This window comes from Arvicanthis niloticus, chromosome 13 (genome assembly GCF_011762505.2).
Source record: "Arvicanthis niloticus isolate mArvNil1 chromosome 13, mArvNil1.pat.X, whole genome shotgun sequence".
Classification (NCBI taxonomy): Eukaryota; Metazoa; Chordata; class Mammalia; order Rodentia; family Muridae; genus Arvicanthis; species Arvicanthis niloticus.
The window spans coordinates 8,012,944-8,040,914 of record NC_047670.1 but is presented as its reverse complement, the minus strand read 5'-3'; the positions used below and the strand labels follow the sequence as shown (position 1 = coordinate 8,040,914).

Sequence of the window (27,971 nt, the reverse complement as noted above, 5' to 3'; positions counted from 1 at the left end):
CTATGCTAAAGAGAGGTAAGGCCAGGCCACCCTCCCTTTGCTTATGAGACCCCCTGAGATCATGGACTCTGGAGCCCAGCTATGCTAGAAGGAAAAACCAGTAGCTCTGGCCATTTCTGAGCTGTCACCACAGCCAGACATGGGCTGGTTTGGGAATTCGATCATCTATTAGGGAGGCCAGGATCCACCAAGGACAGGGCCAAAGGTGAAAGAGAAAACAAGAAATAGTAATAACACAAGCTTTAAACAGACTTTCTGACACTCAGCACACTGGGGTGAGTTCTCAGACCCCTGAGTCTATTCATTCTCTTTGCCAATCTATGCAATGACACATGTTTGAGCAAAGTATAACCTCCTGGGTACAGGTAAGCACAGCCCAGTCCTTAGCTCCTAGGAGGCTTCCAGGCTAAGACACCACTCCACTTGGACTGTACTATCGGGCTCCAAAATGGGGGGGAGCTTCCAGGCAAGAGCTGATTTCCATTTCAAACTGCATTCTGGTACTTTGTACTCCAGCACCATTGGCCGATCAATATTTAATGCTTGGAGATTCTGACTCTGCGGGAGTCATGTCAGGGGACTCTGAGAGCCAATCTGCTTGAGCTTCTGCGTGATAATTATTCATGGGCTCCTGCCTCTTGCTCTTTCTCTAGCACGGTCCCACTCTGCAGACTCAGTGCCTTACTCAGACTCCTCTCTCGCTCTCTCCGAGGCTACAGCCGGACCCTTCTCCTTTGCCTTCGCCACCGCTCCCTGCGTGCACATCCCTACAATGGCTAAAACAGCAATGGGTAAGAATCGCGCTTCGCTCCCCACAGGCTCTATCTGGAGCCAATCTCTCCATTTCTCTCTCGGTGTTCTGAAGACACTAAAAGATATTTTATAAACGGAAAGACATTCATCACACAGGAGCTGGGAAGGTCGGAGGGAGCCCTGAGAGTAGATAAGAGACCAAAGGGGGAGAGGGGTCTTTGAAAAACTCAGGCAAACGGTTTCTTTTTAAAAGATAGACGCAGGTAAGTTTTCCTCCGATGGATAAGAATTTTATTCTGCTTCCATATTTAAAATTAAAGTGCCATCGGAGGGATGGGGGCCACCTTAACGATCTGCCTTTAGTGAGGGACATTTTGGAAAGTGGTTTGGAACGTCCTATATTTATTCTGTAGGTTAAAAAGAAAATAGGGACGGGGAAGGGGTGATGTTGGAATAAAAGAGAAAATGCCAAGTCAAAGCGGTCCCATCCGGGCGGTTTGAGAGATGGGTGGGAACGGGGGAGGGGAGTGGGCACATTTAATGGTATTGTCTATCTTGGAAAAACCGCTAGTCTTGGGGCGCGGTGCTGGGAGGTAAGGCGGCCGGAGGGGTGGGGTAGGACCTTAGCTCCTTTGTTTTAGGGAGAAGGAGGGGAAACAGGAGGAGGGCGTGGAGGGCGCGGGTGGGCAGCTGCAGGGGCGGGGAAGCCTGCTCGGCGGGGAGGGGTAGAGGGACCTGGTTTCCCAAGGCGCCTGGGTGGGGTTTCTTTGTGTGTGAAGCTATGGTGGGGGGCAGGGGGGACCTGCAGCTCTGGGCACACTATGCGGACCGCCCCACCCTGTGCGAAGTCAAGCGGTCCCCACCCGACCCAGCTCCGCACCCTTAGTAGAAAGGGGGCTGAATGGGGAACCCAGCACAACACTGAAGAACCCAACCCTGGGGGAACACCGAGCCACGCCACGCCCCACTCACTCACTAGCAGCCTGCTTGCCCGAGACTTGAGACTTGACCGTTAACCTCAGCCGCCCCACCCTGGCCTTTGTTCTTCGTAGGGCGAGCGGAGAGTGGGCTAACATATTTTTCAGACCCACGTTAAATAGGATATTTAGACATAGTAGCAAAAGAAAAAAATCAGAAAGGGGAAAGAAGCGGCGGGGGGGGGGCAGCTATTCTGAACTCCTTAGATCATTTCGGAGGGAGGGGAGGGGACGTTTAGGGAACCTAGAAGGGTATACAGAAAAATAATAAAGATAAAGATGTGTAAGGATGCTATAGCGCAAAAGAGGTCAAGGTCTTTAAGATGAGCCACGTGCAATTTCAATTTTGTGGGTCAAACGGAGCCAAATCTTTTGGGCTATGTAAAACCGCAAGAAAGTCAAGTCCAGATCCAGGGCCTTCGGTTCTGCAAAGGTCTGTCCTTCTCCTTACCCTGGAGTGGACAGACTGGGAGGGGCCTGCACTGGGGAAGAGGTTGGAAGCCCCCCTCCCCTAGACCGGGGATGCAGAGCAGGGAAAAGGATATGGACTGGCTCCACCCTGCCCTGCCCCACCCGGTCTGCGGAGCCCTGGAGACTCAGGTTCCAGGCTAGCTCCCACGAACTTGGGTGGGGCTGCTGAACAGTCTGCAGTCCCGGCACCCCTCTTTCTAGCCCCGCCTTCTAAAACAGCCCGGAACTCCTCAGGGTGTGCAGACACCTGGCCTGGCTCAGGGTCCTCTCCCAGCGGATAGATGGCTGTGCAGAAAGGCGAGCCCCGCCCGACCACACAAAGCCGCAGCCGCGCCCTGCCGGGCCCCTGGACCACAGAGATGACCCCTTCCCTGTGGTTCAGGAAGATGTGCTTACCCATGCAGAACCCAAGGACCTTTTTCCAAGCCCAAGCCCATTTTTCCGGGATAGAGAGACCTCACTAAGGGTCCTCCAATGGGGCGTGGCTCGGCCCCAACACTCACTGCTAGAACCAAAGCAGTGAGCTTAGCGAGCGCGCACGTGGCGATCGTGCGCGTGGACCAGGGCCAGCTCTGCAGCTCTAGCCTTCCTCTCAGAACTCGGCTCTCGCCCCCGCAGGAGTATCCCAGGGCCCCCGCAGAGCCCAGTGTCCTGAGCTACTCTCTTGCCACAGTTTGCTATCAATCCGCTTGTCCGGAAAGGTTCTGATGGGGGTTGGGGAGATTTTCCTGCTCTCTCTGTACTCCCACGGAGAGGTTTCAGCTGCAGTGACTGGCTAGTTACTCCTCATCACCAGAATTGTGATTCCTTGGAAATCATCGTGATTATTAGTCCAAGACTCACTTATCTCCTAAATCTCATTTGTTCAAAAAGGATGCTGGTCCCTTTTGGTACAGATTAACCCCTTGCCACTAATCTTCCTGATCATCTTCGCCAACCTCCACCTTCTTCCCATACCCAACCCAAAGACGATTCTGTCTGCGGCTATTCATTTAAACTTCTATAAAGCAAATACATTTTGACTTCCTGTCGCTGTTATGTCTGTTCGTGTGACTGGGGTGCTGGTACTTGCTAAGAGTAGCCTGCGTACCAGATGATCGCTGGAAAATTCTCCAGAGAATTGTTTTAACGGGCAAAAATTATATATAACTGAGATGTTATTCCCCTCCACAAGAAGATATATATACAGATTTTTTTATTGTTTTTCCCCAAAACTCCTCTTCCAAGTGCTTTTTGATACAGTCTCAATTCTACCCAGAAACAAGAATCGTGAAATGGTAACTGCCAACCAATGAAACTCCCACAGATGACAGGTGCAAAGGTCCCTCCTGCCGTAATTACACTGCACTTGCGAACGTTAGACCAGACATTACCTCCACAGTGAAAAGAGGGCAGTTTTGGGTTTTGGTTTTTTATAACATCCTATTGCAACGAGCAATCAATTAATCTGTCAGGGAAATGCTTTTCTCCATATTCATTAGACAATCCAGCGTGTTTGCCCTAAGTACATATTGTATTGCCCATTATCCTCTCAGATTGGGGCACAGTATAAACTGAAGCATAAACAACTAGAAATAAAAAGCTGAAGATTTTATCAGGATTTCAGGGGGAAAAATAAAGAAATAAACGGAGCTTGGTCGATCAATTGCAAATATTAAGTCATACTAGTTGGGGGTGGCAGTAAGCAAAGCTACGCCCGGGGAAGCACAATGTCAGTCGCCAGCACAATGATATGTATCAATGGATCTGTGGTGTTTGTCTGCACATGTTAAAAGTCTAGGAGGAAACGCATGTTTTAAAATGATCGTTAAGACTGAGTGCTTTGTAGCTTTAAAAAAATTAAATTCTAGACCTCTGTTTCATCAAAATTTCTAATGGTTTTGCACTGACTTACAAACAGACCTGTGGTAAATGTTTCTATGCTAGGAGGAGGAAGATGTGTTTGTTTGTTCGTTTGTTTGTTTGATTGTTTTTATGCGAGCTGTTGCTTCTTCATTAGACATTTTTTTCAGGATTTTACTTCTTGCATATAAAAGAGTTACCATTACTTTTTATTTAAATTTTTAATTGCTTATGGATAATTCGTGACTTGGAAAATTAGCATTCGGTCATTCAATCTCTGTCAGTAGCAAAAAAAAATGCTGCAAGAAGTTGAATTTTGTGTAGGCTCGGGACATGCCCTCCCAGGATGCCATAAAGCCGGTTCATTTAATAAAAGTTGTTTTCTGTAATTTAGAATCAAAATAGTTATTTAGTTCTGTAATTATTTGATATCTGTCAAGCAATATTTTTGCATAAAACCCAAATGACTAACTATAAAATGGAAGATGAATCCATATTGAATGTCTTTTCATTCGATGCAGTACATCTTTAGGGAAATTGCTGTTATTCTGTCCACTGATGTTTTTATTCTTTTAACTAAGGTGAAGTGTATGTTCTTGTCATTCCAGTAGCTAGTTGCTTGCAAGGGGCTAGATAAAATTAGTCTCAAAGCATGTGGCAGCTAACTGCACAAACCAGACCTGGGTGTGGTCAGCCCCACACGGATAGTTAATCCCCAGCTCCCACCAGTTTTCTTTAGTTTGTGGAAAAACACTCACTGTTGTTGCCATGCAATCTGTGACATTGCATGAATGAGCTGGTCCACAAGAAAACACTCAATAGTTAGTGACCCAAATGCTTCCAGAACCGAAGCTATTAGCTTCCTGGTTCTTGCAGTTGGGAGACCATGGAGTCAGCACTATCTTTTCACCCCACTAGAGGGCAATCAGTTTCTCTATGATTGATTTAAACCTGGCTTCAAACACTAACTGCTCAAAAAAAATTTTCTTTTATTGGAATTATTTTATTGTTGATTTAATGGAATAATGCCATGCTTTGCTCTCTTGAATGAGAAGGACATGCACATCTCTACAGTGGGATGAGCGATTGTAATCTACAAGTTGGCAGAACCCCAGTAATTAGTCCCTCATGATCGTTCTTTCCAGTTTTGTTATAGCATAATTATTATATCGTTAATGTTACTTCTGGGGTTGTATGGTGCATAGATGGTAGACGATGTCAGCAGTAATAATAAAATTATTTAGGAACAGATGCTTTGATTTGTAAGTAAAGGCATAAATTAAAATCATTGTTTACTGATTCATTTATTTAAATATGTCCCATGCTAGGGGCAGCTCTAATGTCAGAGGTTTCCTTAAAGGAAACTTCATGACAACAAAAAGTGAGTAAAGCAGGCAGGAAAACGTGGTCCTGAGAGGTGTGGCCAGACCAACACAACTGCTCCCCGCTTCCCCTATTCCCTAAAGATAACTTTTCAAACCAAATCTAATGGGAGTTCCACACAATTTTTGTGCATGTTCAACAATTATTATTTATGCATAATATATTTATAAATATATACACTTATACTCGAAAACTGCTAAAAATGAGAAAAAAAATAGCCTTAAAACTTTGGAATAGTTTTATTGGTCTGGTAGATAATTGATACCCATTTTTTAAAAAGAAGAAATATATGAGTATAAATTAATTTTGATGATTATCAAAGAAAATTATTTCAATGTTCAATAGAAGGAAAATTCTTTTATATATATATTTTACATAACAATAATTTACCTTTAATGTATTTAATACTATCACATCAATGTGTTTCTCAAACTTTAGTTGTCATTGCAGTATAGATTCTCTGGGGTAAGACTGAGCAAAGATGAGCCTTCGACTCTGACAACCTGCACACTGATGTCAATTCTGGCCATCAAGTCATCACTGTTAGAATAGAGTTATGATGTGCATGAGGCCCTCATAGGAAGTTCCAGTGTTATGACTTAAGATTTTTAAATCTGTGGCAATGGATTACAGAATATTTCACTCCCAAACTCATATGCGTAGGGATTTAATTCCTCTGAGGATATGAAGTCTGTGCTATCACTCTCTCTTAATTAGATTGTTTAAAATATATTTATATTACAGGACTCAACAGAAGACCTTCAAAAAAAACCGTGGGAGAAATAAGTCTGGCTCTGTGCGGGGGTGAGGAGGTATCTGTGAAAAGAATATAACTCATAGCTCAGTTAATAAGGGATAATAAATCATATTATATTACTGTTATTTACAAATAATATGCAGAAGAGAAGTTAAAACAGAACCTTTTATATGTAAGATAGTAAAACAGATTAAAACCATACTGAAGTTACTGTATGTGCATCAATATTACTTATCGAGAGATTCTAACAAAGCATTTCATCCTGGATGTTGCATGAAAAAAGTATTAAGAACTCATTGGGTGAGGCAGGCAGATTTCTGAGTTCGAGGCCAGCCTGGTCTACAGAGTGAGTTCCAGGACAGCCAGGGCTACACAGAGAAACCCTGTCTCAAAAAACCAAAAAAAAAAAAAAAAAAAAAAAAACTCATTGAATTATAAGGAATTCATTAGGTATGACCCTAATTTGGAAAACAGATTAGGTTTGGTATGGTGCTGGCTCATGCCTATAAATCCAATCACTCAGGACCTTAAGGTAAGAGGGTTTTAGATTCAAGGCCAACCTGGGCTACACTGTGAGAACCTAATTTATGCCAAATAAGTAAATAATTTTCTCTGCTTTCTTAAGTCAATAAAGAGCCTCCATTATTCAATATTACTCCTCTAAGAAAGTTTGCCTAGAAGGGGAATAAATAAGTCTTCAAGGAATATCATTAAAAAGATCATGTATCAGTTTCCCTGTGCAGTGAGTAGCAGGGCAGGGACATGCTGCACTTCTGGAAACTCTGTCCTGCAACAATGGTACTAAACACACAATGTCTCAAAGACAGCATTAAAACCATGATCCCAAATAACAGTTGTCGCAGGTGGTAGAATAGAGCCACAGCCCAGAACTGAGTAAGGTTATCTTTCATTTGTTATTGTTTTCAATGGTCTCTCCAGGCCTCTGGAAGCTTAAAAACTTTAGAGCGGTAGTTCTCAACCTTCTTAGTGCTTCCACCCTTTAATACAGTTCCTCACATTGTTGTGGGCCCCAATCATAAAATTATTTCATAGTTTTGCTACTATTATGAATCATAGCATAAATATCTGATATGCAGTATATCCAATATGTAACCTCCCCTCCAAGGGGTGGTGACCCACAGGTCGAGAATTGCTATTTTAGATTGTTGTAGTTGCTAATGTGTTGTTTGGTTTGCTTGTTGTTTTTGTTGTTGTTGTTGTTGTTGTTTTATTTTTAAGAAAGGAATGCTAAGACAGCATGACAGAGGTCGTGTGTGAATGGTTAATCTTGGCAATTTTAGAAATAACATTTGGAGATGATACAAATTTAAGTTGAACACGTGAACAAGAAAATGCTAGTCCCTTAATAACAATTTTACTGCAGTGTTGCTTTAAGAATCATTTTTATGGTACAGATAAACTGCATCTTTCAATTCTTGCATGGACCCCAGGTATTTAATTTTAACCTTTAGTTTATGAAAGAAATTTAAATCTAAAAGAAATACAGCCCAGACATCTACATTTAATAAAACTATATATTTTTTCAAGATCATCTTACCAGTTCAAAAGCAAACGGGCAGGAGAGAATTGTGGGAAGGCTCTGACTCCCTTGTGGAAATATTTTAATTATCTTTAATAAAAGAATTCAGCCCTGTCATTTTTCAAGGAGACATTTGCAGCAATAAAGCCTGTGTTTATAATATCCCATTTTCATTAGTCATGATTAAAGATAACATTTTGTGTACATTTGTTCTCACAAAACACTTTTATGTCAACATAAAGGTTAATTAATGCATCTCGGCACTCCTCATACTAGAACCTGGAAATAGCATGTCTAGGATTTGTGTCTGAGAGAAGGTTATTTTGTAATGCTATTTTGTAAAACAGAATAAAACCCTTAGTAATTTTTTTTTATTTACAATTTTGTTTACCTTAGGGAAATTATAAATTCCAAAATCTGTCTTTTGATAAGAAGTAGATAATTAACGTTCCCAAGTAACACACTGAGGCTGATTTGTTTCCATGGTACATTGTCTGGGTTTCCCTATTTGCTGGGTCATACTGCAGTGCCTTCAGGAGTCCTCACTTAGTAACTGTCCTTCTGCAACAGTTACACTTGGGGTCTGGATGTCTGTGCTGTTTTCTCTGTTGTCCAAGGATTTAGGAAACAAGAGATTGTGAGTTTGTCAGTCCATTTAATGTCCTTGTATCAAGATGAAGATAATTAGATGCAATCTCTTTGAATCTTATCCTCAAAATACATTTTACAATAAATATTCTGACATCTACAATAAATTTTGATTAGTAATCACCTTACTTTTTTTAAAAAAAAATTTCTCTATATTAACATCAACCATAAAATTTAATTTCTATCAAATAAAATTGCTCACAGTAAACCTAATTGTTTTCCAGTTGCATTCCTTAGTTAACAGAAACCTAACTTCCATGGGGGGAAAACCTAACTAGTAATATATATTGACTTAGAAATTTGAGACCAGGAAACCCCACCTCTGGTATCAGGGAGCACCAGACCTCTCCTGTAGTTGACTGGTGGCAGCCCCAGGAACCCACCTCAGGACACAGTTCAACAGGCAGCGATCTCTTTTACTCCCAACATAAATACCTATCACATCTGTAACTCTGATAGCAACATTCCAGCTGACATTCTTCCTGAGAACCACCATGCAAACGTGAAAATTACCACAGTCAATTCAAGTCTCTGTGGCAGATCACAAAACCCACACTCTGTCTCTTGAAAAATTGTCTCTCCGTTCTCCTTCAGTCAGGGAAAAATTCTTCCTTTTATAATTTTTAGAAAAAGGCAGATAAGCACAGAAGATTGGAAATTGTTTGGGTTTTGCTTGTTTTGTTTGTTTTTAACAGATGTCTCATCAGTTAAGAGCACTGGTTGCACTTCCCAGAACCCACATGAAGACTAACAACTGCAGTACCAGGGATCCAATGTCCTCTTCTGGCCTCTGCAGACACTAGACACACAGGTGGGACACAGACTAACATGCGTACAAAACACCCATACACAGAAACCAAATATCTTTTTTTTAATTAGGCAGTATAATTTCTACATGAGAAAACATTTCAAAAAACATTCACTTGTTCCAAACATCCTTTTTTAAAATCTTCATGTAATGCCTGTGCTTTGGACATAGTATAGAAGTCATCTATTAAGGACTTAGAAGAATTTACTCAGTCAAGTGTAGAGCAAGAAAGCCCAGGTACCCAAGGCAGACATACATCCATCTCATATAGATTACATGCAGATACAAAACTAATCACAATTAGCACTTAGTCTTCTGTCCTGAAATCGAACATGCATGAAGAGGAAAACTATGTGCTAGGTGTATTTGTCTGCAGTTCAAAATCATTGATAGCTAATGTCACTAAGAATGACATTTAAGAGCCCTTACATTAAAAAAAAAATACTTATTTTAAATGTTGGGAGCCGACTTTTAGCAGAAAGCGGCTAGATTATCTTTGCAGCCATCTGGAACCATATACCCTGATAAGAGATTTGGTTTTCAATAGCCTACAACAGCTGAAGCACACTCTGATATCCCACATATTTTGTTTTGCTGTTTACTGCCCCCAGCTGCAAGGCGCACGTGGTAGCCACGCCTGCAAGGCATGCAGTTCAAGTGCTGTCCACGCGCTATCCATGCCATACATGCCTGTAAGGCACACGTGGTATCCACGCCTGCAAGGCGCACGGTGCACGTGCTGTCCACGCTATAGATGCCTGTAAGGCTTACGTCATATCAACACCTACAAGGCGCGTGGCAAAAGCGTATAAATACCTCAGAATTCCCTTCAATAAAAGAGACTTAATATGAGACTTGAGACTTGAGAAAAGAGACTAGAGACTTGAGCACTTAGCCCCAAAGCGTTGAGGAAGAGTAAAGGCCGCAACATTTAAATATGTGAATGCCAACTCTGTTCAGAAGCCTGAGGTTTGTATTCTAAGAATATAAATGAATCTGCTCCTCGCTCTTGGGTAATTTGCTATTTTGAAGATACCAAGATCTTATACCTTCTAACAAAATAGAAAAGCAATAGCAAGAGTTAACTGCATAGGAGGCTTCTCCCCTTTCCCAGTTCTTTATACACCCAAACTCTCTGACCAGTTGGTGCATAATAACAACACCAGCTAGGCAGGACTGGGATTACCAACTGCTGCAAGCCGTTTGGAATCCTTTGGTTAAAATGTTTCTCAGGTCTTACTGAGCACTGGAAAGTTTCTGTCCTGAGGCTCTGAAGCTGGCCCCAGGAATTTTCATGCCTAACAAGTTCCCTAACTATCTGCCTTGTTTGAACCAGAAAGTGATTGTAAGTCAATGTGAATGGGATTGGTGTCTATCAAGTAACTGCATAAATACAAGAGCTTGTGTTCTCTTATCATTAGATATAATAGCTCACTCTGTGTGTCTGTCGCTGTGTGTATATTTCAGGTTCTGTCTCTCTCACTGTGTTTCTGTCTCTATTTCTCTCACTAAGTCTGTCTCTCTCTCTTTCTCTCTCTAGAGACTTAGAAGAATATATATTCTTCTAAGAATATATATATATATATTCTTCTAAGAATATATATATGTTCTTCTAAGAACATATATATATATATATATATATATATATATAGAGAGAGAGAGAGAGAGAGAGAGAGAGAGAGAGAGAGAGAGTTTGAGACAATGTTCTCATTCTATAGCCCAGACTGACCTCAAATGTGACCATCCTTCAAGCTTCCGTTTTCCAACTGCTGGGATTACATGTGTAGACCACTATACTTGGTTAAGGGGATGGGGGTGGGTAGGGAATTTGAGGGCGTGTCATGTGTAAATGCCAATGAGCATGTATTTAAAAGGAAAACAAGAAGCACAGCCTGAATCTTTAGTCATTCACTTTTGAAAGATACATTCAAAATAATGAAAACTGAGCTAAAATGGTGATTGAATCCCTCAGGCAACAGCAGGGACTACTTTCCGCTGAATAAAAGAACCCTGCTGAACAGCCTTGAGCCTTCTTTCTGAAAAGTAGCAATAAACTCACTCAAAGGTCCATCCCCTCTCCACCTAACCTTCCCAAACGTAAACTTCTTCAGTGGAAGGAGTGGTCAAGAGAGCACTCATCGTCTGAGGCAATCTCTGGACCCAGAGCGGTACCCCAGGAAGCAGGCAGAAACCATGAAAGGGACGAGAAGAAACAGACGGAGCTGGACTGTTTAGCCTTCTGTCTCACGGTTCCCCTGCAGGAATCAACTTGACTTGCTACCTCTGAGTCAGTCAAATCAAATCCTAATCAGAGAAAATACCCAGGCCCAATGGCTACATATACTGAAAACTTTCTTAAAATCTACTTTTCAGAGAGCTAACAGAAAGACAAAGCTCCATGTAATATAGAGAGAACAGATCAGCGCACCAGATGCCAAGCACTGCAGAAAAGGAAACGCAGCACATCAGTTCCCCAAAAGTGCTGTGGCTGGACCTACCTGTTCCAGGTGGGAAAGAGCTGGTGCCCAGTGTGGCTGGGGCGCAGATTGCACAAGTGCAGCTTTGACCCTGCTCTGCTCACAGCCTAAGAATCCCTGAGCAAATTGCTGATCAATTCTACGGTAGTAATACTGCAAACAAACATAAAGTAATTATGAATGGGGAAAGTTGTTGGGGAAAACAGTGGTTCACTAAGTAGTTCAGTGAAGGGATAATGGAAAGGAAACAATCAAAGTGCACACACCTATTTTAAAAAGTAGTAAAAGAACATTTTTTAAAGAATAGGAGTTGTAAGAATTAAATTTCCGCATACTTAGTATCCTTTTCTTCTTTTGCTGTAATAAAACACCTCTTTACAAACAATCCTGAGGAGGAAAGGGCTTGTTTAGTTTGTTCACAACTCCGCATCACAATTCACCATTGAGGGATGTCAGGAAAGGAACTTGGAAGCAGGAGCTGCTGAAGGACCATGAAAGAATGCAGCTCACTGGCTTGCTTCTCATGGCTTGCTCAGCCTGCCGTCATAGACCATCGGGAACCACCCACCTAGGGGTTTCACCACCTCCACTGAGATAACCCACATTGATCATTAGTCAGGAAAGTACTCCTACAGGCTTCTCCACAAAGCAATCTGATAGAGACATTTTCTCACTTGAGGTCCCCTCCCAAGTGACTCTGGCTTGTGGCAAGTTGACATAAAGCCAGTCAGCACATTTAGCTATAGCCCCTTAAAGTGTCAGAACATAAAGATCAACTTGGTGATGATTAGTTTTTATTAGTGATATGTCAACAGTTCAGTCTCAACATATCACATCATCCACTACAATAATATTCGATCCCCATTTGTAGACAAACTCATGTTCAGAATTTATAATGTTATCTTAGATTGACAAGTTCAGAAACCCAGTTCAGAAAGTATTTTGTGTTAACTAAGATCGACAAACCCATTCTTAGAAGGTATAAAATGTCATCTTAGATTGGTTAGATCCAGAACTGGAACACAAGTCTTGAGTTCCAGTTCATATTTTCTTCATTACTCTAGAGGACTATCTCTTCACCTCTAGTTATTATTGAGGGCAGAAGCAAGAGAACATATAAATAAACAAGAGAAGAAATATTTATATGTCTCCTTGGCACAATCAGTTGGCTGCTCTAAGAGGAGGTCACAGCAAAGATTCCAGCATGATACATAGCTCATGAATGCCAAGGGAAGAAGCCAACTCCGCCATGCTATTTGTTACCTCTAGGCTATTAACCTCCAACTCAACTCAGTTTCTCAGACAACTGACAAACTTAACATCTATCGATTACTCATGAGTGACAGCCCCTCCCTGCTCGGCAATCAAAGGATAAGCACTTGTAGACATCTGTTAACTGCTAAACCAATGTTGGGGGAGGGGGAGATATGTGTAGGGGAATACAGAATACATTAGGAGAGACACCTTCTGCACTCTCAAAAATGCAGGGGTGAAAAAAATTAGTAAACAAAGCAGAGGAAAACAGGGCTACTTGGTGGGGAACAAGCCAGGAAAGGGACTCTTTCCTCAAAAAGACAAAGGTACTGCAAAGCCTTTGCAATAGGAGCCTTGAAGTTTGAGTGAAATACATACTTAGCTTTGAAAACTGCACTACGTTTACAAGTGGTCACTACATCCTACTTGATAGATCTTCTGTCCACTGAGCCTATTATAACATGGCTGAACTTCAAAACTGTGAGCAATATTCCGATGAAAACCTTACTTTTGTGAAAAAAAATTAGCATAAATAAATCCAGAGTGAATAGAATGTAAAGAAAAACAAACATTGTATCCTTGGGTTTGTGCATCCCCAACTGGTGATATTTTTATAATAGCACATTACCATGCCAAGTTTCAATTCACACTTGTATATGCAAATCAAATGCTTGATTCTATTTTTTATTGTGTTTTTAACCAATGAATAGAGTATTTGCTGCCACAAATAGAGTAAAATCCATAGGCCACCCCAATCTCTCCACCTAGTTACACCAGCATGGGTTCTTCATAGCATAAGAATGACTGTCGAGAGAGTTCCAGATGGCATGCTTATGTTTTATGGATCACTTTCTGCCTGTGAGTAAGAATATTTGAAGCCAAAAATAGATGTTTCCTGAAGCATTAGGAAAGGTGGAAATTTGCTCTGAGAATTTAACAACTTGAAATCAGAGATATGGGTTGCTTCCTGAAACATTTGTTGCATTAGATAACATTCACACTGTCACACACACACAGCTGTTGTGAAACACAAAGATCCAGAAAGAAGAAAACATTGTAAGACAGAAATACGAACATAGAACTTATGGTTCCTTTAATATGAGGTAAAATAGTTTGTCTAACATAAGGTAGATAAAGAATGTTTTTACTTCAGAAAACATCAAATGTATGCAATGGGGAAAATTACTCCACCTTAAAATCTTTTGAATATTTTAAAACCAACTGTAAGGACAGCCAGAAGTATCTAGAGAGGTGGAATGATATGTTCAAAGTCTGCAGACCTTTAGATGCAGTCTAGTGGTAGAGAGCTTGATCCCAAGAAAAAGAAAGAGGGTGGGGGAAGATAAGGGATTTGAAGCCATGAAAACTTCCTAAGGCTCACTTAAGACAGTCTCCACTTCATAGTTTATTCTCCTATCTGTAACAAGAAATCAATTCATACCAATAATGCATGGGAGAGACATACTGTCACGGGAAAGAAAATCAATCCATACCGATAGTAACAGCATAATGTCACGTGAAAGAGTAGGAAACTCATTCTACATATGGACAAGATGAAAGAGAAATGCCGTTTTCGGCAAAGTTGTATGACTAAAGACCATGTAGAGTTAGGAAGTGTGTGCGGATGTGATCGCGGGTAGATGCAGCAGTGAGCAGCTGCACACTTCCGGATCCATCCTCCAGAGCTTATGTCAAGGAAGGCTCTCACCTTCACCTCAGAGGGTCCCTTCACAGACAGATGAACTGCAACACGTGACTCCCTTGAAAGTTTGTCCCCAGTCCCCTGGAGGAGATTATTGACTACAGGCATCTGCCACTAAGAAAAGAAATCATTTTTTATTATTTGACACCAAAAACATATAATCAAGTTTTAAAACAGGTGAGTCAAATATCAAATAAGAACAAAGAATACTTTCAAAAGCTTACCATCTCTCTGTTCATTACGTCTCTCCCACTTGTTTTCCACCCTGTTCCTGCCGCCCTCACTGCCTTCCACCCCCAAAGAAAGAGAGAGAGGTGCTTACCTGAGCAACAAATGGTACCAGGTCTAATTTCTTTATCTGTGAGAACATCTTTAGGGAATTTCTTCTGTTACTTTGAAGTCCAAGGTGCTATGACTGGGGATTCTTTTTATTTCCCCATGATTTTTTTTTATTGATTCTTTGTGAATTTCACATCATAAACTCCAATTCCATTCCTTTCCCAATCCTTCCATATTCACCATCCACCCTGTAACCTACCCCCAAATAAAACAGAAAATAAAAATTAAAAGAAGTCCAGCCATGGAAGCTTTAGTGCATCGTGGTGTGCCACACAATAGATCATTTTGTCCAAACAGCTTTACTTGCAAATGCTTACAGCACTGAATCAGTAATGACTGAGGACTGTAACTGCATGAAGACAAGTGCCAAACTGTCAATAACCTGTGCTTCTCTACACAGTGCCTTGAAAGTAACTGTTTGCAGTGAATACTTGCCAACCAGATGCAACCAGTTCTTTTAAAAAGAGAAAAATTAAAATGCAATAACCATAAAACTCCATACAACATGGAAAGAACCTGATCTTTCAGTAATCCTTATGGTTGTCCTTAAGGTTAACTGTGCTGAGAAAACCACTCCTAAATCTTTTCAGTTCTCCTGCATTGCATAGCTGATTATTTCAGGTAAATCAATCCAGTCCTCCACAGCACTGTCTTCCCAATGTCACATGCAATGTTTACAAACAAGGGCATAGAGGTGAGAGTTAGCTGTTGAAATAATAGCAATCTTATATTTATCATAGTATAAGCATGCGAAGCCTACCTGCGGACAAAATTGCCCCTTTCTTTAATTTTAAATTGTATTTTTCTCAACTTAATTAATATATGATTAGAAAACAAAAATGCGTGTGTAAATGTGTGATTAACACTTTTGGACACTGAAATGGTAAAAATAACAACTGCAAAGACTACTAAATATTTCCTCCAGCCCAAGCTTACCTTCTGTGGGTGTGCCGAGAACATTGACAATCTACCGCAGATTGCCACGTATATAATACCCTATAATAAAAATGCCTAAAATTGTTTGTAAAACAAGATAGTCCTAACTTTTGACTGCATCCCTTTTTCTCTGCTTGTGTTTGTTCATGTGTGCTTTCACTCTTGAAACACAAAGTAGCAATAAAGTGTAAGTGTAACTGTAACTCATAGAACTTGCTTTCTTTCAGAAGAATCTTTCCAGGCTGCTTCTTATACATAACTGTTTGCATAAACATAGCATACATGCATAGACACTTGATGCACACTTCTTCAATCGTTAGAGCACTAACTCTAATGAGTGTCACTTGGAAATGCAGCAGCTGGGACACTACTGAGTAAGTCTGTGTACGGGGCATTTTATATAGTGTCAATGGAGACTTTAGTATTTCTCTTATGTTTGGAGAAACGGGAAATGCAGCGCCCATGTGAACCTCCTGGGGCTCATGCCTGAGATGGTTTTACCTAATGACTAGTAAGCAAACCACTGTGGTTACAACTTAAATACAACTACCAAAAACAAGAATTCTATTTGCTGCAAGTGTCACAGGTATTATTTGGCAGTAATAGTAAATAAACTATTTTGTATTCACAGTTGATATTAACACTATTATCCAGGGCATGTATCTTTTTTATATTGAGATAGATCTCACTATGTTACCCTAGCAGGCTTGGAACTCTCTACACAGACCAGGCTGGCCTGGAACTAACAAAAGTCTACCTGCCTCTGCCTCCAAGCACTAGGATTAAGATGCACCACCATTCCTAGATACAGCGTGGATTGTGTTTTCCAAATAAGGATTTCAAACTATAGACACATACAGAAATTTGTGCATTAAATGCCCAACCCCAAAGAAAATAATCACAAAGTGATTTTTTTCTATCAGGGAAAAAAACCTGAGGAGTGCTAGTCTATCTACAGCCAATCTGCTCTCTTGTCTTTCTCTTAGTGACTTTGAAGAACATATCTCAAGGCATGAATTATTTTTAAAGATATACTCAGAACTAAAGTAGTGACACGAGGCCATTCAGATTCGGTGACATTTTATACCAGTTCAAGTGGAAGCTTGCATGCAAGCACTTCTAGAACTTTCAGGGAGCTTTTAGAACCATAGAGGAGATAACTCCTCTTGGAATGGGACTGCAGACACCCACAGCAAGAGCACAGGCAGCTGGGAGCCTTCTTTAACTCTGTGTTTCTTCCCAATCTTCTATCAAACTTGGCTGCCATTTATCAAGGGATTAAGGAGAAAGGAACCTTTCAGTGCTCACAATAAGGCCTGGTGATAAAGTCTTGACACGTAAGCAAAATAGAGCACTTCTAAGGTTTCTTTAAATCATAGTGCATCTTGGCCTCCGTGGACCTTAATACCTTTCACTGGGGGAGTTTTAAAGGACAACTCCCCTCACCCCACAGCCCCATACAAATTTTTCATTAAACACTGCAGAAGCTGTAAAAGAGTCAAGAGACACAGTGTGAGTTTCCCAAGTGATACAATTTACTGCTACTGCAGTGTGGATCAGAACCAACTCACAACAGACCACTTCCTTCCCTTGTCACTATTGCTGGAGCCAAGAATCCACTAAACTGACATTTAAAGGGTTCAGATAATTTTGTAAGACCCAGTAATGGGTCTTGCTGCTTTGACTCTCTTAAATGCCCCTTTGTTTGATGTGAGAGTTTTAACCTACAAAGAATACTGGAACACATTGACTGGTCAAGATGTGACTCTTCCAAAGCCTCTCTGGCTTTGGGGACCATAATCTCTGTGGGTAGAAGTAAGCAGGATGAAAGTGGGCTGAATCTAATCTTACACTAAGCTAATTAACATTACATCATCCGAGCAGAACTATCTAGAAACATTACCTCATATCAGCGGTTTTCTAAGATAATAAAATAGGCCTTTAACTTGAGGTTATTTGGTTTTCTTTTCCAGAGATAAATGTTCAGTTACATATTCATCAATAAAGTACTTTAATTCTCTCAATTTAGATTAATGTTGTATGTAGAAAATATTTAAGCAAATTCATACTAGCCTTTTTCTTGGTGTGTGTGGCGTCGGGTGGTATATGTACCTGTTAGAGCGGTGGGTGTTAGTGCACCTGTGCATGTAGGTATGCATGCACATGTGTGCACATGCATGTGGAAGCCAGCAGTCGATGTCAAGTGTCTTTTCTTGATTACTTCCAACACTTATTTCTAAGACAAAGCCTCTCTGTGAAGCTGAAGCTCATCACTTGGGCTCTGCCCCCTGGCTGAGTCGGCTCCACGGCTCCACCGGTCTTTGTCCCTTGCCTCCCAACATCGCTGAGTGGTGGATTTTACAGGTGTAAGAGCTGAGGATCTAACTAGGGTCCTCAAGCCTGCATAGCAGGCGTGTAGTTGGTGGGGCATCCTCAGCCCCAACTACTTCATTTTAAAACACAACAGGGAGCTTCTAGGTCGTTTTACACAAGGGACTGAGCATGTAGCTGAGTGGTACAGTCCTTACTTCTCCCAAATTAAGCTGTGTATTGGATCCCCAATACCACGAAATCTGTACGTGGTGGCACATGCCTACAATCCTGGCATTTGAAAGACAGGGGCAAGAGGATAAAAGGTTCAACATTATCGTTGGTTACAAAGCCAGTTCAAGGGATGCCTAAGACACATGAGGCTCTGCCTTAAAAATAAAAATAAATATAAATAAACAAATAATAAATAGTAAGTTCTTAGATGAAATAACACATCTGAGTGAAGAGTAAATAAATTGACCTAAAATAATGTGAAATAGTGGACCACTGTGCAGCGTACTGAATAAGTCCACAGCATGTCAGAGTGTAGTTACAATAAGCAGCGGGAGTCGAAATATGCAAAATGTAAACATTTTAAAAGAGTCAAAAACTTACCAACAAGTAGCTGACAGGATCCTACCTATGAGAAGGCCTGAGTGTGGGAAGGGACAGGCTATTAGGAACAGGTGTGCAGCCTGTCTTATTAGTCAGAGCTGTTAGTCTCAGATCTTTCCAGAACCAGCAAGCAGGGGCCAGCACTTGTCATATTTTCTGTCATCATGAGTTGGCTGTCATGACACACACCTTTCATTTCAGCACTCTGGAGGCAGAGAGGCAGGTAGATCTCTGAGACAAGCTTGATCTACATAGTGATTTCAGGCCAGCTAGCTTTATATAGTGAGACCTCACCTTAAAGAAAAATAGTAAGATAAAATATCTTTGGAAGAAGCTACGGACTGCTGGGAAAACAGGGTCCCTAGTTAAGCACTAAAGCTTCTTTTGCCTGGAAATGACAGAGTCCTTTTTATTTTTATTTTATTTTATTTATTTATTTATTTATTTTGTTTTGTTTTGTTTTTCGAGACAGGCTTTCTCTGTGTAGTCCTGGCTGTCCTGGAACTCACTGACAGAGTCCTTTTTAAACAGCAGTGCTTATCACTGTTTGCACTAATTATAAGTCTTGGTCAAAGAATTTTGTTCTATTAAAAAGAAACCAGAACATTGCTATAAAACCATGTGCACGAGACCTTGATTTTGCATTCTGCAGTGTCTTGTTTTGTCCTTTGTCCCCGAGACCTTCCTAAAGAAGTGCAAGTTGACTCCATATGAACTGTTTAGGACTTGCCAGGAAACTCTCCCTACTAAACCAACATAATCACACCTGAAACCTTCACAAGGAATAGCCAAAAAATAGGCAGGATGTCCCTAGGTTGGCCACAGGTCAGCTCCGGGCTGACTCAGGATGAGCTCCAGCCAGTCTAGAGGCAAGGCCTGCTAGCCCTCTGTGCGAATGTGCCTTTACTATCAGTAAGAACAAAGAGTAAAAAACAGCGACTTCAGGTTCTGGTCTCTGCCTCTCCCTAACTCAAAGCTGAGTTTCCTTTCTGGATCTCATTTCAAACCCTTAAAAATCACACCTTCCTCTCTGTCTATGCTTGCCACAGAGGAAAAAGTGGGTTTTTTTTTTTTTTTTTTTTTTGTTTGAAAATTTACCCATTTTATTGATGCATTGCAATCGCTCTACTTTTTACCACATTTTGTAGAAAATACTGAAAATACAAGCTACTTTGTAAAACCAAAGACAGCGACGAATCCAAAGATAAACTATGTTTTACACAATTTGTTTTTAAGTTGTGCTTTGAACTTTTATCAAATGACCCAATAGCTTTTGTGGTTTTGTAAACTAAATTCTTACAAGGCAAGTCATCATTAAAAATAAAATGCTGGCTATCCATATACTGAACCTGATGGCATCTATATGTTCCATAGTTATTGCAAAACAATCTATCAATAAAATGATGGTTATGGAGTGGGGAATGAATACCAGTGTGCCAGGACACAGACAAACATCCCAGTCAACAAAAGCAAATAAACATTTTTTTCTCATTCATTGTCAAAATTATTTCATCTCAATTGGCAGAGTTGTCCCACCTTTGATCATTCAATTCCCAGATAAAAGACACTCAGCTTTTATCATTATAACAAGCCTTAATCAGCACTAGAGCTGGGCAGGTATTTACCCTCTATGCTACTAGAATCTATCTCCCCATTAATAACCCCAAGTTATAATTTGTATGTTCTATGTGGGCAGCCCTTAACTCCAATGGGCCAGCCCTCTGGCTCTGTTTTCATGATGCACCTACCTCATGGCAGCTTTGTCGTCCTCTCTCCACCTTCTTCTCTTCCTCGTGGTCTCCTTAGACCCCAAGCCTGGGAACCCCAAGCCCCACCTATCTCAATTCTGCCCAGCTATAGGCTATAGGCATCTTTATTCACCAGTCAGGGATAACTGGGGAAGAGGGGAGGGTCACATAGTGCAATCAGGTCTTGAGGGCCAGATATTTAGCATTAGGATACATGGCAAAAGACCAAACCCCAAAACTCATTCTTCTAAGCATTTATCACAAATTCTGAACTCTAAGCTCACACTTTTAAATACATCATATGTATGTGTATATCACACACACACACACACACACACACATATATATATATATATATATATATATATATATATATATATGTGCGTATGTATGTATATAGTATATATGTGTATACATGTATGTATTATATATACACATATATGTCTATACATATATATGGGGTATATTTATACATGGCTCAGCTACCTAGCTGAATCAGCTTCATGGATCCACTTGTCTGTGTCTCTCTTAAAAAACACCCCTGAGTGTTAGAGTTACAGGTGTAAGAGCTTTTAAAAAGAAATATGTTAAAGGAAATGGTTTCTACTAAAGTAGTATGTTAACATGTGACATTTCCAGAATGTCTTCTGTACTGTTCTTCACATGTTAGCAGGAAGTATAATACATATTACTCCTTTACACACTGAATATCAACCAAAAGAAAAAAACTGAGATACAATTTTGCCCAGGATGAATAACCAGAAGGAATTTCTATAAGGCTGCCAATTCCAAATTAAATAACAACAAAATGAGATATATGAAATGTCATATTAATGATTGCTCTCACATAAGCCAAATGAAGTGGAAAATTGAAAAATTTTAAGCCATTTACTTCTAATTGTTTGGGTCTTTAAAAAATAATGGAGTATAACATCGTGAATAATGTATATTCTTTTCTACTTAAAGCAAGGCACATGCAGTTAAGATGTACTTGAAAGCTTGAGTAAAGCTCAGAGCCTGTGCTGTATACATTTACATGAATGGGAGACGTCTTCATATGTTCACGTTTTGTTTTCTAAAGTAAATTAATCTCCATGATGCTTTAATCTAAAATAAAATCTTAACTGATCATTAAATCCATATATTCTTCTGAGAAATGGTTTCTGGAGTTTCCACTGTTTCTATATCAGTATTTACCTTTAGAACTTACCTAGGAGGAAGATGCACAAAAACAAAGAAGCTAAACACGGATAATTGGCAAATACTACACCCTTTCTTTAAGGGGCTTGAAAATCCACAGATTCTCATGTCTGCGGAAGGTTCCAAAGCTTGTCCCCCATGCATATGAGGGATAACCTTATCTGTAGCTGTGTAATCAATGGCTTGTGTGTGGGAAGTAAGGGAGAAAATGTCAAAGAGCAATGGTTTATGAGTTTTACTTTATTAGTTTCCTATTGGAAAAGTGAACAGTGAAATTAGAGCAAATCACATAAAAATTTGCTGGAAAGGAGACAGGTAAAATTCAGTGGTGAAGTTCTTGCCTTGCATCTGCAGAGTTGGCTCAACACTAGCACCAGGTAGGGAGGGAGAGAGAGAGAGAGAGAGAGAGAGAGAGAGAGAGAGAGAGAGAAGACAGAGAGAGGAGAGAGAGAAGAGACAGAGAGAGGAGAGAGAGGAGAGAGAGAGGAGAGAGAGAAGAGGAGACAGAAAGAGAGGAGAGAGAAAGAGAGAAAGAGAGGGGGGAAAGAGAGAGACACCTGGGAAGCAACTGACAAGGAGGTGAAGCTGCATTAAAGCATCAACCACCATTAAAGGATGGGAAAGAGTCAGACAGACCTATATGAAAACTAAGTGTTTCACTTTAGAAACCATCAGGAAATGCAGAACGTATCCCACATCTCTGAGTCTCTTCATCCCCTACAAACATGGGCCTTTCTCAGCACTATTGAGACAGTTAAACAAGAAAGTGTCTACCAATGCCTTAGGTCATTGTTTGTGCTCAACAGAGAGCAGCTAGCACCATTATTCACAATTTATTGTGGCTATCTGAAAAAAAAATGAAGAAAGCTCAATTAGTGTTCATACATCATTAGGTTAAGAGACTATTACTATATAATTACTATACTCTGTGTGGGTTGAATTCTAAATGTATTCACGAGACAAATGCACCTATTTGTAAACATTAGTAGTTAATAGCAAAGTCAATCAACCCACCACTGCAACGAAATATAAGAAATTATCTATTAATTCCCACATTCTTGCAAAGATGCATTCGATTTTACCTGGTCTTGAAATATGGTAAAAATATTAACATACATTGATTCCAAATGCAAAATTCATGATTGTCAATGAAAGTAATACCACCAGAAAATAAGCACATTTCTCATGGTACTTCATCTTTTCTGGCAAATCGTTTTTGCTACTTTTAAAAGCATTCAAATTATTTGTATTCCAGTACATCAACCCACACCTAATTCTCTAATCAAACTCACCCTGCAAGCCTCAGCTTAGTTACATTTTGCATGGAAAAGCTCCTTTTTAGAGCCCTATTCAGAGAGACCTTTTACCTTTCTTTTTGTTATTAGAAACCTCTGTCCCAAACCCAGTTATTTTCTAGCAATTCACTCATAAAGTTTTGTGTGCCTTCTTTGTTCCCTTTGTACTGCATCCTCCTAAACCACGCCATACCACATAGTCTCCTGAACTTCCAGTATCTGTTTCTTGAGGTCTCCTTCACAAAAGAGCAATGAAGCAGTATTGACGGAGACAGTCCTAGAGAAATGACTTTGTAGGTAGAAGTGTTTCTTGTGCAAGTTCAAGGACCTGAGTCCAAAACCCCATACATTCATAATCCCAGTTCTCCTGTGGAGAACTAGGAGATTACCAGGAGTCTCATAGACACTCAGGCCAGCTCTCCTGGCATAGTCAGTGGGAAAAAAACTAAGAAATCCCATCTCAAACAAGCTGGAAGGTGACTGTCTTCTGACCTCCATGTCTACATCATGATGTGCACACTGGCATTCACACAAAACAAGAACAGAAGGAAGGAAGGAAGGAAGGAAGGAAGGAAGGAAGGAAGGAAGGAAGGAAGGAAGGAAGGAAGGGGAGAAAGAAAGAGAGGGAGGGGAAGAAGGAAGGGAGAGGGGGAGTTACAAAATAACTTCCTTCAGTGTGTTTTGCAGCTCCCTACTTCTAAATTGATAATGAAGACTAACCTGGGAGGTTTTTAACACTGAAAAGGGCCCTTACCAATGAGCATGAACTGGAGCTGTGGGGACAAACCAGGACTTAGGGCCAGCATACACATTATCACCCTATATGCTTCTCTAAGTCTTTCACAAGGGCAAGAGTTGGCTTAACGATTAAGAACGATCACTGATCTTCTCAGGGCCAACATCAGGGGCTCACAACTATCTAGAACTCCAAGGGATCTGATACATCTGGCCTCCTCAGCCACCTGCACTCACATGTACATACTTATGAGAGGATACACATATCTACATATAATTAAAACTAACTATCTTAAAATCTATCACAGAAGATTCCTAAGGATAACCTGAAGACTGAATTCCCAGGCTTAAAATTCTTTCAGTTTGCCAGCTAATTCATGGTATTCTGATGCTCGACACAATGTTCACAATGTTCTTCACATAAGCATCGCGCACGAAGCAAGCAAAAGTCCAAACGTCTGACCCAAAATCCCTGAGCAAAATTAACACCCAGGAAGCCATACTCTCAGACGTCTTAAGGCCCAATTGAGTCTGCCTATAAAAAGGCTGACCCTAGAGTTCAGCGAACGCCCTTCAAAGTGCAAGAGGAGAGAGAATGCCAGTTCTCATGTACTCCTACACAGAAATGTTTCCTCTGTCGTCTCTTTAGAAGCAAGTCTCGTGTCAACAAAAATAAATACATCCTCTCTGCTTTGTTCTCTTAAACACTATGCAGTCACTTTTAGCAGAAAGGGGAGATGGTGGAGACCGGGTATCACAGGCTGGCCTCAACACATGGCAATCGTTCTCCCTCAGGCTCCTGGGAGCTGAGCTACAGGCATGGGCACCCACAGCTGATCAGTCCGTGCAATCTTTGTAGGCTCTCTGCATTGTTCCTGGTTGCCTACAAAATCCAAGACACACACTTAAAGAAGACTTTCAGAAAAACATCCTGTGCACACACTGGATGATGCCTTGTTTGAACCTTATCTGAGTGCCTGCGTTCTTATTGTCCGAAGTCTGGTGATCCTGCGCTGAAGCTCTTCCTTACGACTCACCTCACGGCCGCAGGCCAGCCATCCTTCACGGTTTCTCTACACCATGTCTGTGTCCATCTGATGTTTCCTGTCCCCACCTGTCTTAGTCACTCTCTATCCACACCCTGCCTCTCTAACTGAGAAGCAGCAGTGTTCTCTTGTATCTGCATACTTCGATAACGCCTCACAGAAACACCTGCCCATACATGGTGATCTCACGTACTTGTAATGGAAATTGAGTTCAATTCACAGACCAAAGACAACTGCAGTTTATTAAGCAATCTCTTTATGATCTCTCCAGAATTATTCTGCAAATTGTTTCATCAATCAGTAAGATACAATGTGTACCTTCAAAGAATGCATAGTTTAATGTAAATTATATATATTAAAAAACAGTATCAAAGACTCCAAACTGTATATAAATGAGCTAGCATAAGCCCACTGCCTAAATATCACCAAATTAGAAGTTAAAGCTCCCCTCTGAATTTTGGGATAGAGGATAAAAGACATTCAGTTATTAGTATAACATAGGTCTCCTCCCAGTGTGTCAGCCTCAAGCAATCTGCATACCCTTCTCTTCACTAGCTGACAGACCTTCCTGAAAATTATTAAAGCCCATTACCAAGTCACTAGTGACAGATATGAAGAGTGGTCAGTAGAAATCTATTTCTTCTATAGTTTTCACTTTATATTTCTTTATGAGTTATGAAATTTTATACATGTGTGTTTACACTACTTCTTAGTAAATTTTTAATCTACTTTAATCTAATATTTGTACAGTGTGCAGTCATCTCATCCTTAAGTGTGCAAGGAAATTGGTTCCATGGTCCCCTGAAAATATAAAATTTGCAGATGTCCAAGTCCCTTATTTTAAAGGATATAGTATTTGCATATAACTTATGCCCTGTCCTATGGAAGACATCTATTGATTACCCAAGGCAACGTAAATGATGAAAATGGCCACTATACTATATCTTTAAGGAATAAGAGAATATATATATATATATATATATATATATATATATATATATATATGTGTGTGTGTGTGTGTGTGTGTGTTATTCTGTACAAAACAATTTTGAATAATACTAGTCTGATATTGATTTCATGGATGGTATGTGCCATTTCAGAAGCCGTTTTTATTTCAAATATGTTTGATCTGAGGCTTGTTGGATTGGCCTTAGAACCTGAAGATGTGGAGAGCGAGCTGTATGTATCATTTCACAAAATGCTCTGTGTATCCTACTGTATTCACTTACCAAAAAGAAAGTCAACAGTCCTAACATACAAAGCCTTCTTACATTGTTTTCAGTTTGTTTGTAGAATTAAATGTGTTAAGACATCAAATATACTATCCTCTGATAGAAATTATGATTCACACTGAACATACATGTGAAAACTTTCTTAGCTATATGTAAGTTACTAGTCAAGTAAAGAAGCAAGCCAAAGAAAAATGGTTCGGCCTTCTGAAATTGAAAAATTAATAAAATTACTCAGAACGAACATTGTCAAAAATGTCCATGGCACAGAAAAAAAAAAAAAAAAACCACTGTGCTTTTCATTTTTAGGAAATAAGCAGATGTTCCTTCAGCAGGTCATAGTTCAGCTAATTGAACTGTGTGAAATTGACAGTATTGACCTTTGCATGTTCTTGTATCATATTCTCAGATGCTCAGCCCTCTGGCCACTGGACTTTATTCTAAAGTAGAGTAAGATGACCCTTGGCAGCTTTGAACAGATTGTCTTACTGCTTTTTACCCAGAAGCTTTGTCTTTGTCATCAGTCATATGTGACTTTGGCCTCTGTGAGACTTGGCTTCGTGACTTACAAAACTAGTAACTGAGTAGGTTGACTATAGATTTAAAAATCTCTTAGAAGCTTCTTAGTTTAACATTCCTTGTCAACCTCTTGACATTATAGCATGTCACCTGCAAAAGTAGGACTCAGGAAACACACAGTTGAGTTACAAAAAAGATATAAATCTCATGCCACTTTAAGTACATTAACAATTTTGTGCTGGGCTATCCTCAGCTACATATGACCCACAGTTCGTGTGTTAAACATGCCAAAACATCTGTTGGATCTGTTATCCTGCTAACCAGCAAAAAAAGAAAAAGAAAATCTGTCAATAATGTCCAAATTCATCTTCTAGGAATTTCTTCTTTTCCCAAGGTCTAAACACTGTCCCTTGGGTTACAGTGATGAACCAAAGATCCTGCCAACACACAGGTGCTACATCGATAGGCCATAGATGTCCATTTACCATTTAATATACTCATCATTTTCTCCAATTTTCTTTAATTAATCTCACTAATTAAATGAGCAACAAATGGGAAGTGTCCCACCCTTTCTTCCCAATCCTGTTGTCTGGAGGCACTTGTCCTAGTGACGGCCATGGGATGCTCACCAGGTCTACTTGGGCAGGCACATAAGAGGAAGGAGAGCATGCAGTGAAGAGGAGGAAGGAAGGGTTGGGACCAGGGCACTCTGATCTACAGCTTCTCTGTGAGGCTGGTACCCAGACTATGAGTCAGAGAGAGGGCGATCCTGTTCAGCTCTCAGTGCAGTGCACGTGGGCGAGATAAGAAAATGCACTCAGAGATTATGGGCAAACAGCAACAAAGTTCCCTGGAGGGGACAGCTGCTTAACAACCCTCCCGTGAGCTCTGTGACTATCCCCAAATGAATGGCGGTGATGCGCGGTGTACCCCTGAGAATCTTAACATGTGCAGAAGACCCACACGGGCAGTAATTAGAATGCGCATGCGCCTGCTTCTGCCAATGCTTCTGTTTCCTTTTTCACCGTTCTCACTGTTTTCCTCTTCCTGCTGGATCTCAAGGCCTTTTTTCTTTAATCTAACTCACTTTCATTTTTTACCTAACCTATGCATCAGAGTTGTTTCTGTCTCTCATTCATTGGGAAAGCACACCAAGCACCCTGCCTTCTTCAGAGGGCTATAATTTACATAGTCATTAAAGAGAAAATTCTAAAAATGATGCACCCTAATCTTGAATCTTCCCTTTCAGCCTACAAGGAAAAAATGAAGGAGCTGTCTATGCTGTCACTGATCTGCTCCTGCTTCTACCCGGAGCCTCGCAACATCAACATCTACACCTACGATGGTGAGTCTCCTGCAGCAGAGACACCTCTAGCTGCGTAATCTG

At 40.5% G+C, this 27,971-nt stretch overlaps 1 protein-coding gene across 1 annotated transcript in view; it reads left to right on the top strand.

Annotated features, from left to right (window-relative positions):
* Window positions 1-357: 357 nt before the first annotated feature.
* Stmn2 (stathmin 2) overlaps window positions 358-27,971 on the top strand; it is a 47,443-nt gene continuing 19,829 nt past the window's right edge. Inside the window, exons 1-2 of the mRNA XM_034517512.1 lie at window positions 358-791; window positions 27,834-27,929. Of these exons, the coding sequence (XP_034373403.1) occupies window positions 773-791; window positions 27,834-27,929 (115 nt within the window). The 5' untranslated portion in view covers window positions 358-772. The remainder of the gene's footprint in view (window positions 792-27,833; window positions 27,930-27,971) is intronic.